The 21,471-nt window shown below is 37.4% G+C and overlaps 1 protein-coding gene across 4 annotated transcripts in view; it reads right to left on the bottom strand.

Moving 5' to 3' along the window:
- Positions 1 to 21,471, bottom strand: part of THOC2 (THO complex 2) — an 85,245-nt gene that overhangs the window by 3,578 nt on the left and 60,196 nt on the right. For 2 of the 4 annotated variants that reach the window (XM_041000014.1, XM_041000015.1), the window contains exons 21-38: positions 21,289 to 21,468; positions 19,917 to 20,081; positions 16,324 to 16,599; positions 14,572 to 14,713; positions 14,013 to 14,170; positions 12,971 to 13,099; positions 12,523 to 12,654; positions 12,249 to 12,433; positions 11,571 to 11,749; positions 11,211 to 11,313; positions 10,263 to 10,693; positions 9,697 to 9,755; positions 8,124 to 8,159; positions 3,576 to 3,713; positions 3,183 to 3,252; positions 2,945 to 3,102; positions 2,146 to 2,222; positions 1,680 to 1,725 (exon numbers count right to left, since the gene is read on the bottom strand). In XM_041000014.1, coding sequence (XP_040855948.1) covers positions 1,698 to 1,725; positions 2,146 to 2,222; positions 2,945 to 3,102; positions 3,183 to 3,252; positions 3,576 to 3,713; positions 8,124 to 8,159; positions 9,697 to 9,755; positions 10,263 to 10,693; positions 11,211 to 11,313; positions 11,571 to 11,749; positions 12,249 to 12,433; positions 12,523 to 12,654; positions 12,971 to 13,099; positions 14,013 to 14,170; positions 14,572 to 14,713; positions 16,324 to 16,599; positions 19,917 to 20,081; positions 21,289 to 21,468 — 2,646 coding nt within the window. In that variant the 3' untranslated portion in view covers positions 1,680 to 1,697. Of the gene's footprint in view, positions 1 to 1,679; positions 2,223 to 2,944; positions 3,103 to 3,182; positions 3,253 to 3,575; positions 3,714 to 8,123; positions 8,160 to 9,696; positions 9,756 to 10,262; positions 10,694 to 11,210; positions 11,314 to 11,570; positions 11,750 to 12,248; positions 12,434 to 12,522; positions 12,655 to 12,970; positions 13,100 to 14,012; positions 14,171 to 14,571; positions 14,714 to 16,323; positions 16,600 to 19,916; positions 20,082 to 21,288; positions 21,469 to 21,471 lie in introns of those variants that run through there. The other 2 variants (XM_041000012.1, XM_041000013.1) reach the window with 2 other exon arrangements.

Raw genomic sequence — 21,471 nt, 5'->3', positions numbered from 1 at the left:
ATCAAGGCATGCCTTTGTAAGCACACAAATAATTTTTAATTTTATGATCAAACTCCCCAAAACTCCTATGTGCACTGACAGGAATTCGGAGTCAGGAACTGGAGTCAATACTTGAATCAGACATTCCTATGCATGAGATATAAGCAAATACCTGTCCTGCCTGTTTCCTATTTGTAGTTTAAAATCCTTTCTGTTTCTTTTTCCCTGCATCTTCTGCTACCTGAAAAGTCTTTGTACCTCTTCTGGATTTAATTTCTTCAATATTCCTAGCTGCTTTACTTTTAATCTCTTCACTACTTTAATCTTCTTTATGTATTCCTGTCTATTAAAATTATCTCCTAAGAGCCATCCTTTGACTTATCCACCTTAATTTGATATGTATGGTCTCACCAAATGAATGCTGACCTTGTCAAACTTTTGACAGTCCTTTGGTAAATGAGGTGCTATGCTGAGCTCATACTTGCCCCCAGATCTTGAGTTTTTCTGTATCCCTGTAATTCAATATTTTAGGCCAAGGATTTTAATTTCTCAAGAAATGTCAGCAGTTAGCTGTATTGTATGCATCTGTATTTTAAAATTTGCATTAATGAATATTATTTAAGTCATTGGAACCCAGCTTTCATTATTGTACTTCATTTTGGGTTTTATATATTTGAGAGTCAGCCATCAGACAGGCAGATAGATGATGCTCTCCTCTGCCAATTTCCTCTACAAAGGCCCACAGGGGCTGGGACAGTGCAAGGCTGAAAGCAGGAACTCAATCTGGGTATTGTTCGTGGGTGAAGGTGACCCCACTTGAGCCATTATCTCTTGCCTACCAGGAAGGCAGAGTTAGGAGCCAGAGTTTTCATTGTGTTCAACTCTTGGATTCTGACTATGGTCTGGGCCTAGCCCTATGTATTGTAGACATTTGGGGAGTAAACCAGAGAATGGGGGGTGTATGTTTATGTGTGTGTGTGAGCGCCTCAAAGAAAAATAAATAAAACAGAAGAAAGTGACATCCTGTCCATTAAAATGGACACACACTTTTATTTAAAATGGCTAAAATAGTTTTTCAATTTCATGTAACACATTATGAAATTATCTTGAAAACAAAGTTGTACATCTTAAATTCTGGAACTAAAAGTAGAGACCTTATTTTCTAGCTTTGTAAAGGGTGAAAAGTAGAAGAAAAAGGACAAAAGAACTCTAAAAATCTTTAGATTGCATGTCTGTATGAGAGGTAGAAGGAACTGAAAATAGCAAAGATAAAGCCTAGGTTGGAGTCCTGGCTACACTGGCTAATAGACCTTCTCCATCCTACGCATCAGCAGCCCCTGATGATTTGCCTGTAAAATGAAAAATACCAACACTACTTACACGACGCTAGATATTTTGAAAAAGTAATTTTAACTACCCAGGATCAGAAAAGATTGAGTGCTGACAAGAAAATCAGACTCTTAAATACACTCTAGTGCTTTTCAAACAAAGTATGGCTACTCAGAATGCTTATATTGAAAACAGCTTTAAAAATAACTATGAATATTGCTTATGTCCACATCCAAAGACATGATCTTCATGTTTAGGTGAATATAAATCAAGTAGCTATTATATTACAAAATGATTTTAGTTTCTTAAACATTTTATTAGTTCCTTAATGCTATACTTCTTTCTGTAAACAAACAGAAGAAAGCACTCACCTTGATTTAAAGTCTTCATTATCTGTGTTTATCTGAGGACTTATGAGTAGATGACAAATTAAGGGAAAACAACATTAGGGGGGATGGAAAAGAGTGCCTCAACTTTTAGGCAATTCCCCAGTGTTCAGGCCTAATCAGTTCTGAGCAGCACGTGAAGTTCAAACTTCCCAGCTCTCCGCTCACATCTACTACAGCATTGGCCCTTCTATTTCCCATGCCCCTCCGCCCAAGACTTCTTTCTATTCCCCTTTCCCCTCTGGGTGACAATATAACCATGAAGATTATAAACCCTTTGGCAGCATGAAATGCTTCAGCTACCAATGAAAGAGAGTTATTTCAAAAGACCATTAAAAACGTTATGAAGACCTTAGCATTTAGAGTGTACAATACAAGGTGTAATTCTAAACATATCCAGTATCAAAACTTTTCCACTACCCTGAAAGCATTAACAAAATGAAAAGGATATTGTTTCTTCTCTTCCTTTCCCCCTGAACTGTCCCTTTTCTCTTTCTTTTCTATCTTTTCTTTATCATGTCTGGATTCCTATAAGGAATGGTGAGATGAGATGGGGAAAAGAAAACCAATTGTAAAAATTAGTTCAAAATCCCTTTTCGTCACCCACCAGCTATAATTTTTCTCAAAAAAGGGGTACCAAGAGCAAAAGCAACAAAAGTAGAACAGAAACATATACTGGACTCCACCAAAAGAAACAATTTTCACACATCAAAATACTGATAGAGAAAAAACTGAACAGAAGTAGTTGAGAAAGTAAAAGAATGCAAGGAAAAGGAACAGAATTCCCAAAAGCCACTGATTCTCCACGCAGTAATTTGAGACTAAACTGGTTCTGCTCCCCTGGTCAGCCTTCCCTCTCCCACCTTGTCTGCTACCTTCTAATGCCCAGTAGTTGAAAAGAGTTCATTCATTATGAAAAGGCTCTGGGCCACCACAGGGATCAGCAGGTTAAGCGGCTGCTCCACTTTTGATCCAGCTCCCTGCTAATGGATCTGGGAAGGCGGCAGGAACTATTCCAAAAGCTTGGACCCCTGTCACAAGTTGGAAACCTGGAAGGAGTTCTAGGCTCCTGGCGTAAGCCTGGCCCAGGAGTGAAGCAGCAGGGTAACTCTCCTCCTCCCTCCAGCAACTCCCCTGCTGTCTTTCAAATACATATTTACCAAGAAGACAAAAACAAAAGCGCTGTTCAGTCAACTCTTCAAGGAATCATTTTTAAAGAAAAAACACATAGCACTTTTGTCCTAATTTACCTTTTTGCCACCAGAAGAGATTTTGTCCATCTTCTCAGATTTAAACGAATCACCACTTTTTTCTTTGCCTGAAGATTTTGACTTATTTTTTTCCTTGTCTTTCTCATTTGGGTAAGGAGAGTCGCATGGACTTTCACTTTTGCGTTTTGATACCCCCACTACAATTGCAAAAGAGAATCATGAAAGTCCTTCCTAATTCACAATTACTTCAAAGAGATTTACTAGTAAGTAGACCTACTTGTTCCATTTTCCTCTTTACGCCTCTTGGTTATGTCCGGTGGCACTTCGCGGTCACTGTTTGAGTGATCCTAAAATCGAAAATTGTGATCTACATTGATCAAGGGTTTACATTTTTTTTTAAAGTACTGCTCTTATATTAAGAAAAGCATAGTTAACTAGAATTGGAGAACACTTGCAGTAGCTTCACACACTTAGAAAAATGGTCTGAAAGATAAGCATAGCTGGCAGAGCTTACTAGGCTGGAAGATCTTTATTACTGTAAAAGACGCAAACACACTTTAGGGTTGAAAACTTCAGTTAAAACAGGCTGCTAAGAAACAAAGTAGTATTTTCCAAAAGGCAACAAACATGATAATGTGCTTTTCAAACTAATTGGAAAAAAATTACAAACCCTTTTCCGTTCTTTCCTGTCCTTCTCATCTTTTTTCTCTCTTTCTCTGGATCTTTCCCTTGACTTGTCCAAATCTTTCTTGTCCATTTCTCTCTCCTTACTCTTGGATAGTGGTGGAGGAGTATGATTAATGTAGAGCTGTTAAATTAAGGTAATATTACTAAAGATTATTAATTTTCCAGTATTGGCATCATTTGTCTGTTATTAAATGAAAAGACAATTGGTAGTTAGACCCCCAAGTCAAAATTGGTCAGCTGTATAGATTTCAAAATGTTAAATAAAAAAGGGCAGGGGAGTTTATCTGGCACACATTACACAAAGGCATTAACTCTTGACCACATTAAAAAATACTCCGCTTAAACTCAATCAGTTCTTTGCTGGTTCTAATATTAATTAGTGAATTCACAAGCAGAGTTCTCCTGATTGCTCTACTATAAAAATCTATGATCACCATTCAGACAGCCAACATAAGAAAAAATAGGGACCTGATTTCTTCCTACTATAAAAACATAAAATCTAAGCTCTCACAGTGATGGAAATTTTAAACTAATCACTTATTGGGCAATCAATGACAACGGTGAGTAAAGTTACAAAAATAAAACCTAGCCATGGCTTTATTAACAATTCTCTTCTGTCTCAGTGAAAGGCATGCAGAGATCATCCTAAATTGTCCTTACAAAGGTAAAGACTACATATTCTTCTGAATACATCCCAGTTTCTGTCAAATAACCACAGCTGATGGTACACTGTTACTGACTCAGGAAAACATACTGACAGTTAAGGATGATGAAACAACTCAAAGACTGAAAAATGATGAATATTCTCCTCTGCCAAAAGGCCTATAGGAAAAACACCCGAACATCAAGGATATTCTAACTGCAAATAATTTGAAAGATAGCCCTACTTATGCAAGTTATAAGTATGAAAATTCACTCTAAAAATATTTACAAAGTAGAAAGCAATCATACATATAACTGTAGGGCACTTATTATGCTTAATTTCAGACATTAAAGGCATTGGGGAACAGGATGGTGAATATAATTCATTATGTAACTACACAATTCTAGATAAACCTCAAGAATGAAAGAGTGACTCTAAAATCAAATATTTTTACATGAAGAAATCATTTACATTCAAAGGAAAACATGAAACAATCAGCTTGAGAATGAGGCACTATTTTTTAAACTCCAAACATTTTCAAGTCAGTTGGCTCAGAAATATTCGCAGAACAAGTCAGAAGTAGACTCTTCAAAATTTAAATGTTTAAAAGTAGATGATTAAGTGAAATTGACAAAGTGTTTATTAATAGCAAAGCAAGAGGCTGAAAAATAGTTATACAAGTATTGTGTCAAAAACACTCTTGCTAGACACAATGCCTTAAATGACAATTTTTCTCTGTGAGGTCTATTCATTCCTTGAGACTTTAGAAGTAGCGAATAATATATCACTTCAACATTCAAGGAAGATTTCTCTAAGTATTCGGGAGTGGAGGAAGGCTTGTCATCACAAATACGCACAACCCTCCAGAAGAACCAAGTTTTAACTATGCGTACTTGGATCCTGTACTGTAAGAAACTGAGAAACTTTCCTAGGACTTTTTTCTGTTAATATTCAAATTTTCTATTAATATAAAAAGCCAAATCACTTAATTGATAGACAATCAGACATTCTTAGTATAGAAATGTATCCAACTCAATTTCTTATTTCTAGACTTTTCTAATAGATCTTTCCACAAAACCATAAAATTTCTCATTACCTACTGATTAAAATGCATACTCCTCAGGCTTAAACACTCCCAACTCTTTCAGACTTCGTGTAAATTCACCCTGCTATATAGCAAACCGATGCATTCTATTGGCTATCATTATCCTCTGTCCTTCCTAGCAGTTTTCTCAACTGCAATGACCACACAATTTTCATCTTCATCTTTTTAAAATCTCAGTTAACCTTCAAAAAACAGGTCAAATGTCACCAGTACTTCAACTGTCTATTAATTATGCAATTCACATTCTGAACAATTCTTACATTTTTTTTTTTTACATTGGCCTTATTTCTGACAAAACACAGTTTCTGATATGGGAAGAGTGCTAAGATGCCATTTCTATGTTAAATATTCCTGGGACCTAGTATACACACTGGTTGCCAAGATTAACGGCTTGCAGGTGGACTTTTGGCACAGCAGTGAAGACACTATTCCAGGGAGCCTACATCCCATACTGGAGGGCCTGGGTTTGAGTCTCATCTCTGCACCCAACTCCACCTTCCAGCAAATGCAGATCCCGGGAGGCAGCAAGTGATGAGTTTAGGTACTCAGGTCCCCCCATCTTGTAACTGAGCTAGTTTTAACTGCCCTCCGAAGTTACAGAGAGAAGTTACAGAGAGCAACACTTTTTTCATCAAATATATCTACTTACTAGCACTAGTAGTTCAAAACACAATTAATGCAACCTGGAAATAGCATCAGCTTCAAATAAGGAATGCTGGCTGAATAAAATATTTAGATAATAAACTATTTCTCCCTTTAATCTCACTGGAAAAGCAAAATCCATGTATTACGTTTATCATGGATTACAAAATGAAAATAGCAAATATTAAAGCAAATTCAAAAGCAAAGCATAATTAAACAAGGAAACAGTTTTGTTTATGTACAAGCAACAAGAAAACAAGAAAAATTGACATAAATTTTCCAAATCCTCTAAGTAAAAAGCTACCCCCAACAGTGAAGCCGTGATCAATTTTAGAGATCAAAGTCCAGCAGAAAAAAAGTTTTCTGAGACATTCATGTGCTATTAGACATTCTAGAAACATAAAAAAATTTGTCAATATTGGTTATGATGCTAACCAGTACACTGGGAGCATTACCTAAGTCCAAAGGTTCAAGAATGCATGGCAAATATTTATTGAATAGCTAATCTTACTTACAAAAACCCAAAAAAGAGAATGAGCCACATAGTTTTAGGAGGTATATTATTCATGCCATTTTCAAATTTTTCTTTTGCCCACAAATTCGCTTTTTATTTAAATGGTGGGTAAATTGATTTGAATCACTGTAGAAAAAAAAGAAAAGCCAAGGCAAGCACACTGAAGAAGTTCAAAAGCGGACAAGCAGGGAGGAACCTGGATTTTAGTTCATGCTGATTTTACGAAGTTGTATGCCACTTGGAAAAGATTTAAGCTTTTTAGTTTCTGGTGTATCAAAAAGAAACTGCCTATTTTCTCACAGCGTTTTTGTGAACCAAAATGAGATATGTCATATAATAACACATTTCCAAAAGGCTTTTGAAATATGTGAGGAGCAATAATCTTCATTACCCGTTAGAAAATCCAGTTAATTTTAACAGATCTCAAATTGCTTCAAAGGATGTTTCAATAAATAAATACTCCTGAGTTACCACTGCTAATCCCTGAATTTAAAATAGCCTCCACAAGCCACTGATGGGTAATAATGACAACAGAATTCCAAATCTGTTAGGAAGATCTACTATAAAACAACAATTAATTTAGACAATAAGAAAGTTTTACGTCAAAGAATGTACTTATACGTACAGCAGATACTTTTTTGAATAATATGTTTAAAAAAAAACAAGGCTAGTTTTAAGACAAGCTTGTTGACTAATATAACCTTTTAAAATTAGTGCTCACTTGCACAGTACCCACAGACATTTCATTTATAAAGCTATGGATCTAAAAGCAGTTAGTAATGACAATTGGCTCCATTTCAAAATTTCATCTGGTTCACCAATAAGGGCTCATAATTAGCAGTTATAAAAGAAGCCAAAGCAGAAAATCAAAGCAAAGGAGGATTCAAATTTTCTAATGAAGACAACATAAACAATGGACAATTTAACCTTAATGCTGAAACGAACTTTGAGATAAGATACACAAACTTCACACTACATTTAATAGAATTTTCAACAAAATAGAGTAACAAGATTTAATACTGACATGCAAATACAAACAGCTTGAGAATTCCCCTGCAAGAGCATGATTATTTTACATTAATCAAATCTCCTAAAATGTTGCAACTATCAAAAAGGTAACTTGGCAGAGGAGATTTAAAGAAAGCACAAAGAACTGCATAAACTGAGATGGGATCATGTTTTAGAAGTTACATAAATGCATAAAATTAATTTCTTTGGTTTGTTTGGTTACCCAAGAAGCAATCATAAAACAGCCTAATAGATCTATGGTTGAGATATTAAATAAACTTAATTGTCAGAACAAAACAATCACCCCTTCCCCAAACCTTAAGCATATTTCCAAAGTGCAAAGCATAAAAGGAGAATGTATAACACAGCCAACATGGAGAAATTATAGAAATGTTGCCACATTACACATACTTTACAACAATCTTGCTGGAGGGGACCATTATGACCTAGTGGGTTTTTTGGTTAGATTTTTTTTTCCTTTTAAAAGATTATTCTAAGGAAGCTGGATGCTTTTCCACTGATCCTAGCTTACTGAACTTACTAGAGTAAGGGTATCCATTAAGGGAAAAAAAAAAACTTTTTTGTTTACTTAGGCAGGATGATTTTAAAAGACTCAAACCTTTGTTGAAGACTCCTTGAGTTCGATGAGACTGTCCTGTAGAAAATGAATGGAGATGACAGGTGAGCTGGCATTGTTCTCAGAACCCAGAGGAACTTTGGGAGGTATGGCTGTAACCTGGAAATAAATCAGCTTCTACTTGTGAGGATAAACTTCATGATAGCATTATCAACATGAATATCAACAATAAAACAAAACAAAATCATGTAATGGAGTTGTAATGTTTAAAATAAACTATAATATATATGCTCAATGTGAGAAATAAAATCTTATTCTGCTCATAATTGCAAAATAAAAACCAATGCCACATTTCTCATATCTTTGTACTTAAGCAACAGGAACTTAAAAGACTTAAAGTAAAACATTTTCTTTTTTCTCCACAGAAACTTAAAATAGTGGAGATCACTGTGGAAGAACACTACCAATCTGCATTTTCATGGGGTTTTCTTTTTTTTTCTTATTGGGAGGCTTCAAATTTTACTTAGCAATTTTAATACAAACACAAACATTTTCAACCATAACTAAAAAATTCAGTGGCATTATTAAAAAGAAAACAAACTCCAGTCTATAAAATAATCACTTTCTTGTAAAGTACCTGTAATGGTAAATCACACACCTCCCACAAAAAAACAAATAGATAAATAAAAAACAAAGGGAAAAGAAAAGCAGAGGAAAAGGGGGGGGGGCATAAACAAAAGAAAAAAAAATCAATTACAGTATTCCACCACAGTGCTCTTGATGAAGAATAAATAACTTACAGTTTTAAAAGTTCAACGTACTGCAAATTCAAAGATTCCATGAAATTAGATGACTTTAGAATTAAAATTAAATATGGAGCAAGGAATGGCTACCCTGAGTCTTCAAGAAGGCTACACCCACGATTTTGTGCTGCAGTTGAATGCCTGGGGTTTCTCTTTGCTGGGTGGTAGGATTGGATGCCACATCTGCTTTTATCGTAACGCAAGGTTCAACTTGTTGGGAACCCAATGGGTATAAACAAACCTCCAAGGGAAGATACAACAGAAGCTGCATGCTCACTGAATATACACAACTACAGGAGAACTGATCACCAAGGAGACTTTAAAATGGAACTCCTTTCAAGATTCCTTCTTAGAAGGCACATCGGTATGAAGCTCATCAAGAAGCTTGATGAATTCAGAGGTATCTTGTTTATCCTGTTTCATCCAGGGTGTCTTCAGTGCTAGGTATTCTTCAATATGCATGCCGAAAAATAGGCTCCATTCTGCTGAAAAGATTTCATTTGCTTGTAGCTACTATTGCACTCCAAAAAAGACTGCTTAAAGCAGCGAGGCACTTCTCGGTAAAATTTCTCTTGCACTTTGAAACGCTACAAAATTAGTGCTAGGTCCTTGAAGTTTTAACATTTTTATAATAAAAATAATCAATGGGAAAAAATCAGTCCATCAATACAGAAAAATTCACTTGCTAATGCCATATAAAACCTCCAGTGGCTCCAGTGAATACTTGGCACAAGACTTGAAGGAAGTCAGGACACTGGTATTCCAAACAGGTGAGCCTAATACGGACGCTGCCTTCCTCAGGCGATACTAACCTTTACTGCCGAGGAATGTGATGGAGAAGGATGAGTATCAATTTTGCGGCGTTTTTGTTCTATTAGGACAAAAAGAAACAGAGTAAATTCTATCTCCACATTTCCGAGATAATAATTTTTTTTAAATTATCAACTTAAATCAAGTGTTAGCTATCAAAAGAAAATCCCTAGATTGTCAATACATTAAAAATAACAAAAAGTAAAATTTAAAGAAAGTTTACTTGGGCCAGGCGCAATGACTCAGTGACTAGTCAAATTCTTGGCTTGCATGTGCCAGGAACCCATACAAGAGCTGGTCCATATCCCGTCAGCTCCACTTCCCTTCCAGCTCCCTGCTAATGGCCTGGGAAAGCAGTGGAGGACGGCCTAAAGCCTTGGGGCGCTGTGCCCGCATGGGAGACCCCGAGGAGGCTCCAGCCTCCTGATTTTGGATGGGCTCAGCTCAGGGCTGTTGTAGCCAACTGGGAAGAAAACCAGCAGACAGAAAATGTTTCTCTCTCATTCTCTCTGTAAATCTGACTTTCCAATAAAAACAAACGTTTAAAAACAAAGAAAAGTATACTTGCCCCTTTCAGGCTCTGGAAGATCTGATCTGGGAACAGGTGACTTCAGTGACCCAGACACTGGTGCTTTTTCTCCTCCTTTAACGTTTTCCTTTGACTTCATTTCCTTTGCTATATCTCTCTCTCTGGACGGCTCCTTCTCTCTTTCTCGCTCTTGACACGACTTTGCTTCTACATTGGGGACAGCGGTCTTAAACTTCTCATCTTTAGCTTTTTCTTCCTTCTTGAATTTTTCTTTTTCTTTGTCAGATTTAGGTGTTCTCTCCTTGGTCTCTCTTGCTTTCTCTTCCTTATTTGGCCGCTCTTCCTTTGGTTTTTCTTTCCCATCTTTACCAAGTACTCTGGCCTCTGGAGTCGTAGCTGGAGTTTTTTCTTTTTTCTCTTTTTCTTTTTCTTTGCCTTTTTCTTTGTCATTTTCTTTAACAGCTTTGCTGCTGAAGGATTAAAAACATATGATTTTAAAACTTAAAGGAATCATAAAATACATTCCACATTTAGAATAAAGACTTTGTCATTAGCGTCAAAAATTCTGGAATTAAGGACAGCCTTTTGAAAACTAAATGACAACCTTTACATCGAGTAAAAAAGAACTTCTTCAACCATAATAAATCCACTAGTAGATCAAAAAAAGATTTTAAAAAGGATAGGCCCTTTTTGAGGATGACAAGTCAACAAACCCAATTATATTCCACAAACACAAAAGGATACGATCAGTGGATGGATTTAGCTGGATGGATTACTTAGCTGGATGGCTCCGTCACCACTCTTAATTACTGAAGACCTTTTTACACACACTAGCCTTAGCAATCATTTAACCTCATTATCCTCCTGCATATCCCAACAGGACAAATATAATCATCAGAACTAGGATATAAGCATATCACCAACATAAGGGTTCCTACAAAATTTCGAAGTCCAACATGGTTTTGACCTGAAGCCCAGTGCTCCTACCTGTTAGAGCTACTGTTCCCGTTGGTTGAATTCCCTTTTGGGGTGGCACTAGATGCTTTATTAACAGCTTTCACACCGCATTGAGATCTCTCCCTTGATTTATCTGAAATAAAAAATATGGTTTTATTTAACAAATCCCCCCCGCCAAAGTAAATAAGCAGTTGCACAGCAAAATAATTAGGGAATAACTAGGAAGAAGCAAATGGCTGATTAGCTCTTAGTTATTAATACTCCTACCAGGGAACAACAGCAACAGAAATAAAAGGTAATGCTAAGCAGCCATGGCATTTTTCGTGTGCTACAGCACATGACACAGTCCTAAAACACAATCTTCTTTTAAGTGTCTGAAAATAAGCATACCAGTCTCCTCGGTACTGCTTTCATCCGACTTAGATGCACTTCCTATCGACGATGAAGAAGGCCCACCACCAGGCCCGTTTTGTACACTGGCGACAGCATTCCTCGGAGGGGGATCTTTGTGATGAAACTCATTTTCTGGTATCATGTATGACTTTCTACTTTTCAACTGCCCAGAGTAGCTGAAAGTCGCACAAAGTGTTTAAATATACAAACACAAAACAAAAAAATACAAACATGGGGTTCAAAGAACAAAATAAGTAAATGATTCGCTCCACTACTTGGTCCAAGAGAATCCCAAAAAAAACGTTAATTTCTCAGAACCCTGGAAGACTTTCCTACAAATAAAAAAAAAATCTCAAAATGAACTAACACTCAAACTAAGATGACTTAACGTCTTTTGCGCCGTAAGATCTGACAACTCTATAATGGTAAAACTACATTTCCTCCCATTTCAGGTGGATTATATATGAGTTTTGAAACTATCATCCAGTTTAGACCGGAGCTTGATCATCGGAAGCAACAACTCTCACCAGACTGTGGGAACATGATCGCATAATCTCCCATAATCTCCTGAAATGAGGCAGAAGATAAACTTCAACACTGTTAAACATTTCGAGTGTCTTCAGAATCCTTCTGTCATCTAATCTCATAAATCACATTAAAGTATAATTCTGTTACCCCATAGCCAATGCATATAGATCAGCCCTCTTCTCTTTCTCTTCTTGGCAGATTTTATGCACTCTTCTCTCCAACGCTTGACCCAGATTCAAAACTTTTGGGTACCAAGGAAGTATTTTCGTGAGTACAATTAAGATATTCCTGATGTGAGTATATTCGCCTGTTTCAAGGCAATGTACAGATGCCTGCAACAAATGTTTTACAATGCATTATAAGAGGACATGTATATAAAGAGAAAAAAAAAATGACCTTTAAAACACCATTCGTTTTTTACCTTGGTTAGCTTGTAATGCCATTTGTGTACAACATGTCGAAAATTTTCATAGTCTAATTGGTCAGCTTTATTTCCACCATCGAATCCAGTTGCCCGTAATATGGTAAGGAATCCTGGGTAGTTTCCACATTCCTAAAGAAAAAAAGAAGTGTCTCATAAAAAGAGTACAAACTCAAAGTCAAGTCAACTAGGTAACTGACTGCATGTAAAAACATTACATATATTGGATGAGAGGTAGTTTTCACAGGGAGGTGCAGCTTGTTTAATGTTAATTTGGAGGATCAGTTTGAAATAAAATTGTGCAGCACTTTACATGAATCAGTATTGTGCTTTTAAAATACCGTTTGACAACCAAATCTTAATCGTGACTGTCGTCTTAAAAATGAAACAGTTGAAAGATTACTGCAAGTGGTCATTACATACACAGGTAAAAATGTACCAGTCATACCTTTTCATATGTGGCTCTATCACTGTGCCACCTGGTCACGGTTTCTAACATGCAGCAAAGAAATCTCCCATATCGACTAGCTTCATTTTCAGTACAGCTTGCAACTGTATAAATTATGTCAGAGAAAACCTATGGGGAAAAAAGTTTAAAAAGTAAAATCAAAGTCAGTCTCAGTTTAAAAACATTAAAAATATCTTGTCATAATGTTAACAGGGAAGTGTAACAAAATGTATCCCCCCCTATTACATTCCCACTTGCAGAGACCTCTGGAGACTTTGACTTTTGTGCAGAAACAGCACATCTGTAAAGCAATTTTAGAAAAAAAAAAAAAGCTTTTATAAAAGAAAGCAAGTTTGCAGTGAGAGAAGAAAAGACTACCATCATTATCACATAATAACCACACATATTACTGGAGTTAAGGAATAGAAAACAGAGGCAAACCTGATACAGGCAGCTGACATGCTGTATAACACACGCCACAACTGTAAACCACAAAATGGATTGCTTCTTGGTCGTTTGGCTAAGATCAAGTGTAAACCACAAAACGTGGCAAGAAAAATGGGTACCAATCTGAGAACATGACCATCCTGAAAAGCTTCCCAGCATCTATGAATGCGTGATGGTGCAACTTTTGCGACTATTCTGGTTTGGTTTTTTTCCCCCAGGAACGAAGTAGAACAAGTTCTACCTAGTAACAATCAACATGTGACCTCAAATGCTGAGTTACTAGGTTATCACACACCAGGTAATACTCAAACTGCTTTTCAGATATGACTCATTTTATCCTCACAGCAATCTTATAGAAAAAAAAAAGTACTATAATCCTGTTATACAGATAAGAACACTGAGGTATCGACAGTTGAAATAACTTGCCAAAGAGCATATAGCTAGAAAGCAGAAGAGCTAGGATTCAAATTCAGGCACTTGGCTCCTGAGATCATGCTTTTAACCACACACACAGTAATATACCTGCAGATGATAATGTTCAGCTATGTCTTTGTGCAAGACTTTCTTTTTAAGCGTTGCAATAAAAAGAACTTACTCGATCATAGCAAAGAAGTGTGGAAAAATTTGGAGTTTTCTGTTGATGTACCAATTCAACAAAACGAGCACAGTAAACAGCATCAATTGCTGAAAAAATACATCGAGGAAATATACACAGCTGTAGAAATTTTGTGATGGTCTCATTTTTGGTAGATTCTAAAAATAAGGGAAGAATATATTAAGTGGTAAATTTCTTCCTCGAGTGCCTGAAGGTCACTAAACATGACAACATATTAACTGTAGTGTAGAGAATGCCAAAACACCACAAACTATTTATAGTTTGTAACCAAATTGCTATGCCTAAGTTAATACTATCTTTTTACTCTGTGATTTCCCCAAAAAATGACTTTATAGAGAAAAGGTAAGTAATAAGTTGCCAATGGCATCATTTCACCAGCAATCTTAATCAGTTCCTTCAGTGACCATGTGAGGTTGACTCTGCATTTATGAATAACCAAAAAATGGAAGAGTGAACACTGAGTTAAAATACAAGGACATTCAGAATGATAAAGCATTAAACTTAACAGCAGCAGAATGTAACAACTGCAATAACTTACTTGCTAAAAGCCAGTTGTCCTTTTCCAGTTTCAGTCTCTGTAGAACTCTCTGTACATGTTCCATCTGTTTTTTCTCTTCTTCAAGAAGCTTGTCTTGAAGGGCAGTGCAGCGTTCCTTCTCCTTTTTCTTTTTATTTGGAGGCTACAAAGTATAAAAAAGATATTGAAAAATGTAAAAAGGTCCGGCGCGGTAGCCTAGCAGTTAAAGTCCTCTCCTTGCTTGCGCCAGGATCCCATACGGGTGCCAGTTCTAATCCCAGCAGCCCCACTTCCCATCCAGCTCCCTGCCTGTGGCCTGGGAAAGCAGTTGAGGATGACGCAGTCTTGGGACTCTGCACCGTGTGGGAGACCCGGAATCAGCTCCTTGCTCGTGGATTCAGAACAGATCAGCTCTGGATGTTGTGGCCACTTGGGAAGCGAATCAATGGATAGAAGATCTTCCTCTCTGTATTTCCTCCTCTCTGTATATCTGACTTTGCAATAAAACTAAATAAATCTTTTAAAAAAATGTAAAAACATGAATGTTCACAATTTATTATTATTTTAAGCTTGATTTATAATTGGTCCATCTGGATATGCTGCTGTTACTTTCATTCAACACATCCAAAACTGTACCCAAGTCCTCATAAGCATCAAAACAGGCCACCTTCCCAGTAATACTAGTCTTAGAGGTGAAACCATCTGTCTTTCTTGTATTCTACTTGTTGACAAGTCTTATGCATACCTACTAGCTGCACTAGTCTACGGCCTCAGAACTTCATCATGAGTTACCCAGAAAAGCTACCGACAAGGCCTCTGGTCTGCTACTACTAGCCTCTTCCTTCCTCAACAGCATCCTTCAGAGCCAGGTACTTGGCACAGCAGTTAAGATGCTGCTTGGATTCCCACATTGCAGTGCCTGGGTTCAAATCGTGGAGTATTCTCAATTCCAGCTTCCTGTTTCATGCATTCTGGAAAGTAGCAGGTGAGGGCTTAGATCCCTGTCACCTACATGGGCAACAATGATGGACTTCTTGGCTCCTGCCCCTGGTTTGGTCCAGCATCAGCTGTTGTGGGCATCTGGGATTGACTCAGTAGATGAGAGATCTCCCTTGGCGTCTCCCCTCTCCTTCTGTCAAATACATACTCCAAAAATCTTTTTTTTTAAAAATCACCTTTCACATTGCTATCACTTTTGAAACTACCATTCTTTACCATCATTCCCTATTCAGTATTCCGAAACAGTTCTCAAGTTTTATCCAGGCAACTTTCAACCTGAATTTAAATGCCATAATATAGCCCTTTCCTAACTATTTGAATTTGTCACTACACCCATTTACTGCAATGAGTGTGACCTAATACCCCACTGTTTCCAGCCACTACAATGCCCTATCTACATCTGCATTTGCAACCTAAGCGATGTTAAAGGGAGCCCAGCAAGAAGGAGTAAGTCCTCTCCTACAGACCTCCCCTTTCTGGGAACTCACACTACCCTTACAATTCAAGTCACACCGATCACTTCACTTTACCAGCACAGCCTTTGGTAGAAAGACAAATTCAAATGATTCTTCATTAATTATAACTTCAATCTATTGACCAAACCCCTGCTCCACCCACTGAGCTTACTACCATTAAACACACTTAACAAAACACTATATAGAACATCAACATCACAGCTTTAAGGATTCAAAGCTAAAACAATTTCAAAGTATGGGTATTACTAAATTAACAATAGAAAGTTATCGTATTTTACTGATGAGAACAAAAACCTACCATCTCCTGATTGTCATCAATTGCTTTCATCTGGATTTTAAGTTTATTAACTTCTCGTTCATAGCTGGTGTGTGGAACTGCAAGGTCATACATCGTCAACGACCAGAACGTAGCATAGAATTGAGGGCTGATATCATCCCAGACTTTGGAAACATGTAAGGAGACCACTGCTTCGTGGACAGGAGCCATCACCATCTCACACGATGTTATGTACTTATGCACTTTATGTTGCTGTTTACTTCCCTTTTCTGATTTTTTCAGTTCATCATACTTCGACTGAAGACGAAAAGTAAAAATACATACACATGTATACACACAGTACAATTAGTAGCTTTTGACTTTCAGGGTATAAAAACCTGCATGCCTCTTTAAGGAATTCAAAGATGAGTAATCTCAAAACTGCTGTTAAGAATTTTGCTTTCTTTCAAACAGCATTAATTTTAAGATAAATCATCCCTGAAAGCTATTACAATTGTTCCACATTCTGACTAGGAATTTGTTAGAGGACTCTTATTAAATCTGACCTGTTGAGTAAGTAAAAAGGAAATGTATACTCCCCAGCCGCCAGCCATACCCCTCCCTCTCCCCTCTGACTGCTGCATAGGGACTGAACATGTCAGGGTTTCCAGTCCTGCTTTTGAGATAGTCAATGGAACAAAACTGGAGCGACTTGAAATTAGTAAAGGAGTAGAACGGAAGGAACAACAGGTCACCAGGACAGCATCATTTACTTGAAGTTCTTATCGAATGCATCCATTAAGAGACTTTAAAGAAGTTACTGTAAAGACCAATGAGTACATTGACTAACTGTTCAGGTTTGCAGACTTAAGGGTTTCTGAAGAGGCAAGATTTTAGTATTAAAACTGGTAGAGTCTCATGCGAGTCGGGAAACAGCTGGCGAACCTGCTGCTTAGTCAAATAAAATGTTCGAGGAGCAGCTATGGTATACTGAAGTTTGTAGCAGCTTCTTTCACCTTAACGCATTTCCTACTTTGGGAGACTCAGAGGAGGGCTGTGTTCTTCACCGCATGAGGGAAGGAATGCCTTTCACGTCACCGAGTCACTACATACCGTACTGCCCTGGTGGGAAAAGAGCCCTCACCTAGGAAACTGTGTCTGGATTAGGCATCATCCTTAAGGTGAACCTAAATTAAGTTCCAAAGCCAGGTTACACAAGATGCACTTATATCATTCAATTTATGTTAAAACAAGTAACCACAAACTAGTCGGCTTCCAATCCTGCTATGTGACAAGAAAAGTTTCAGCTCCTTATAGTCCAGTTACTTTGCTTAAAAACTTATACTCTCAGGCTTGCTGACCTACAGGCATACCAAAATTCTTTGTTCCTGAGGGTGTCTCAAGCAGAAGTTAAAAACCTTACAACTGTTGTGGAAGTGAGATTTATCTCCTGTTAAACCACTTTAGCGAGCATGACAGCAACTGAGATGGCCAAAGTAACAAAAGTACAAAGAACATGAGTTGACAGGGAGAGGTAAAGGAGAAGGGAAGGGAAAGAGGGAGAAGGGGAGAGGGAGAGAGGGCCAGGCAGATACCAGCTGAGATAACAAAGCATTTTGTAACTCTACAAAGTCTGTCTTTTTGGAAGGTAATAATAAGCATCGAGGTGAGTAGAATGTCATCTACTGGGAGTCTAAGAAAATATGGGATAATACAGTGCTGTATAAGATAACCTAACTATCTGATTTGCTCAAGATCTAGAATATGAACTGGGGGAAAGGCTCTCTTTCTAATGCAAGATCCAAGATAGGTGTCTACAATTGAAAGTAAAATTTCCAAGCTGAAGAGGGTTACAGGATAAGCTCAGAGTTGCCCGCTTCTGAGTCTATGATCTCTATTGCTGCGCATCCACTTGGTCTATCTTGTTAGGAAATATGTTAGTCATAAGAAAAAACAGCTATAATTCATATTTACCTTGGATGAAAATTCCCATACTAAAGCTCAACTCCCACTTCTAGCTCACTTCTTCCGTCAACAGGGGAGGTTTACTCTACATCTCAGTTGCCACTGAGGGAACGAGAAGACTGTAACAGGACTGATACCCACACTATTGCTAGATTTCTGTTTGCCATTCAGAAAGCTTTTAGTCCAGGAAACTGAGTGATGCCTGGATGAGTAACTTCCAACAGGAGCCTGCTTCTGGTAGTTCACATCCCTGGAGGAGACCTTAGCAGGCCTCTGACACTCTGGCACCTTCACTCCTTCACTGCATTGAAGACTCTTGCAACAAGCAAAAGCAGAAGGACCAGAGCAATCTGAATGCTCATCCAATGCAACCAGGTAGTTGAAGCACTTCCTTTCCCAAGAGTGATTATACACTACAGGCCAGATTTATCCCTGACTTGGCTATCTACACAGGGCTACTTCAAGAGTTCACAGAAATTAAAAACCAAGCTTATTTTGACACAAAAATATTGAAATCCACACGTTTTTTCATAATAGGTACCATCCAATAACTTTCTGAAGACCCCTCATACTTCTATATTCTTCCTCAATTCTGAAAGGAAAATGCCATTTGTGTGGGAAGAGTAGCTCTAAAACTCAGTCCTTAAAGTAACCAGGTCCCGACTGTATCACTAAACTATGTACTGTGAATTGGTACAAACACAAGGCATAACCGCACAGAACAGCACAGACTTCTCCGGACCAAGAGATTTTTTAAAGATTAATTTTTATTGGAAAGGCAGATTTATAGAGAGACAGAAATATCTTCCATCTGCTGGTTCACTCCCCAAGTAGCTGAAATGGCCAGAGCTGAGTCAATCTTGGCACCTCTTCCAGGCGTCCCACATGGGCTCAAGGCCCCAAGGCCATCCTCTATTGCTTTCCCAGGCCACAAGCAGGGAGCTGGATGGAAAAACAGGGCAGCCTGGACATGAACCAGTGCCCATATGGGATCCTGGTGCAAGCTAGGTGCGCACTTTAGCCACTAGGCTACCACACCGGACCCAGGACCCCATATCCAGGTGCCAGTTAAGAGTTCCAACTACTGCACTTCTGATGCAGTTCCCTGCTAACATTCCTGGAAGAGCAGCAAAAGATGGCCCAAGCACTGGGGGTCCCAGTCATCCACATGGGAAAGCAGGAGGAAGCTTTTCTTACTTCTGGCTTTGGCCTGGCCCAGACCTATTTGGGAAATAAACCAGCAGATGAAAGAAATCTTTCCTTCCTCCCCCTTTCTTTGTCACTACACTTTTCCAATAAATTTTAAAAAAAAAAAAAAAAAAAAAACGTTCGGGATACCAGGTCTTGAATTTTTAAGATGCTTCCTTGGTGATTCCTATCTGTAGCAATGTTTGAAAATAAACACTGCACTCTAGAGGGTCTATCAGATAACAACCTGGACAACTGGCAGAGTACCAAAAGTAAATTTATAAACTGAATATGATACACTTTAAGAACAGGCAATTTCAGTGAACACTACTTTGACTCTGAGTGTAAACAAAAAGAAGTAACTCTCGAAGGGATATAAGCTAAATAAATATGTCAAATTAATATGCCTTTAAAAGAGTTAAGAAATATTTTGTTATCATTCCTGACTTCTATAATTATCCAACAAAGATAGCTGTACTTACCGAAATATGGTGTGCATACATTGGCCTAGACAGGAAAAATGCTGCATCGTGGGGTGTGTGAAATTCATTACACAGCACATCAATTGAAGGCACTCGTTTTATATAATCTTCTGTGCTTAGGTTAGATGCTAAAAACCCACCAAATTGTACCAGAGTGTCATGGCACTAAAAATAAATAAGTAAATAAATAAATAAGGAAAAATTACAAATACGCTACCACTTTATAAAACCAACATAAACACTTTCAAAATTAGTAAGATATGTCCTTTTAACAATATTAAGAATCCAAATTTATGCAAGTTAAAAAAGGATGTTACAAACCACCTACATGTATAATCATATAGTCATATCTGAAAAGATTCTATTAATATTAGGACTCTAAATGGTAGGTTAAAAAAAACAATAGCAACTGAATAAACGTCATGGTTGAGAAAGAACTTGTAAGATTAGTGCAATTCACAATAGCTACAAAAAAATTTAAATACCTTGTGATGAAAATAACCAAGTATGAAAAAGTTCTCTACAATGAAAACTACAGAGCATTAAGGAAATAGAAGAAAACACACAAAAAGGGAAAACCCACCCCTGCCCATGGATTAGAAGAATTGATATTATCAAAATGTCCATACTACACAAGCCAACTTACAGATTCAATGCGATTCAAATCAAAATAGTAAAAGCATTCTCAGATCTCGAAAAAACTGACTCAAATTCATTATGAAATCACAAAAATCCTGACTGAAAATCAACTCACAATGGGTTAGAAATCTAAACCTGATGCCTGAAACCATCAAATTGCTAGGGGAAATGATACAAGACACTGGGAGAGGCAAAGCCATCTTAAGACCCTAGTAGCTCACCCAATAGAAGCAAAAATAGACAGGGATTGAATTAAGCTAAGAAGGTTCTGCAAGGCAAGGTAACACTCAACAAAGAGGCAACCGAGCAAGAGAAAACATCTGCAGACTTCTATGTTTTGGATAAATAAGGAGCTCAAAAACTCAACAACAAAAAAATTCAGTTAAGAAATGGGCTAGAGGCAAGCACTAGCTACTCCACAGAATCTACTTTCTTATAAATGAAATTCGAGACTTTCACTAATTGGAAAAAAATGAGAATGAAAATATCAAGGTTGTAGAAATTTAATGACAAAAGGTCTAAATGAAAACCTTATACATACAATACCTGAGTTATTGCTTAAATACCATAATTTGCATAAATAATGTTCTTATTTCCTAAGTGTCTATTTTATGTTAGAACATTTCATAATCATATTATATGCAAAATAACATTTTTCAAATTTTATTACATGCTCTATTTTCCTTTATTTGGTCAAAAATTTGCACCAATACAAAAGAAACTACTAATTTACCTGGTCATAGAGCTTTCCAACAAGTTTCAAATGTTTCTCTCCACCTTCTTGAAAGATTACACCATTCCTCTGTTGGGCCATAAGCAAACATAGAGGAAGAGCAAGATCATGGTCCAATAGTGCATCCTTTAACCTTTGCGAAGATTTTTTAGTGTTTCTGATCTGGCCAAAATAACCACCCTG

The sequence above is a fragment of the Ochotona curzoniae genome, unplaced genomic scaffold (genome assembly GCF_017591425.1).
Source record: "Ochotona curzoniae isolate NIBS_2020 unplaced genomic scaffold, NIBS_Ocur_1.0 scaffold_1852, whole genome shotgun sequence".
Classification (NCBI taxonomy): domain Eukaryota; kingdom Metazoa; phylum Chordata; class Mammalia; order Lagomorpha; family Ochotonidae; genus Ochotona; species Ochotona curzoniae.
Note: the sequence above shows the minus strand (reverse complement) of the source record. Positions and strands in the feature narration are given on the sequence as shown.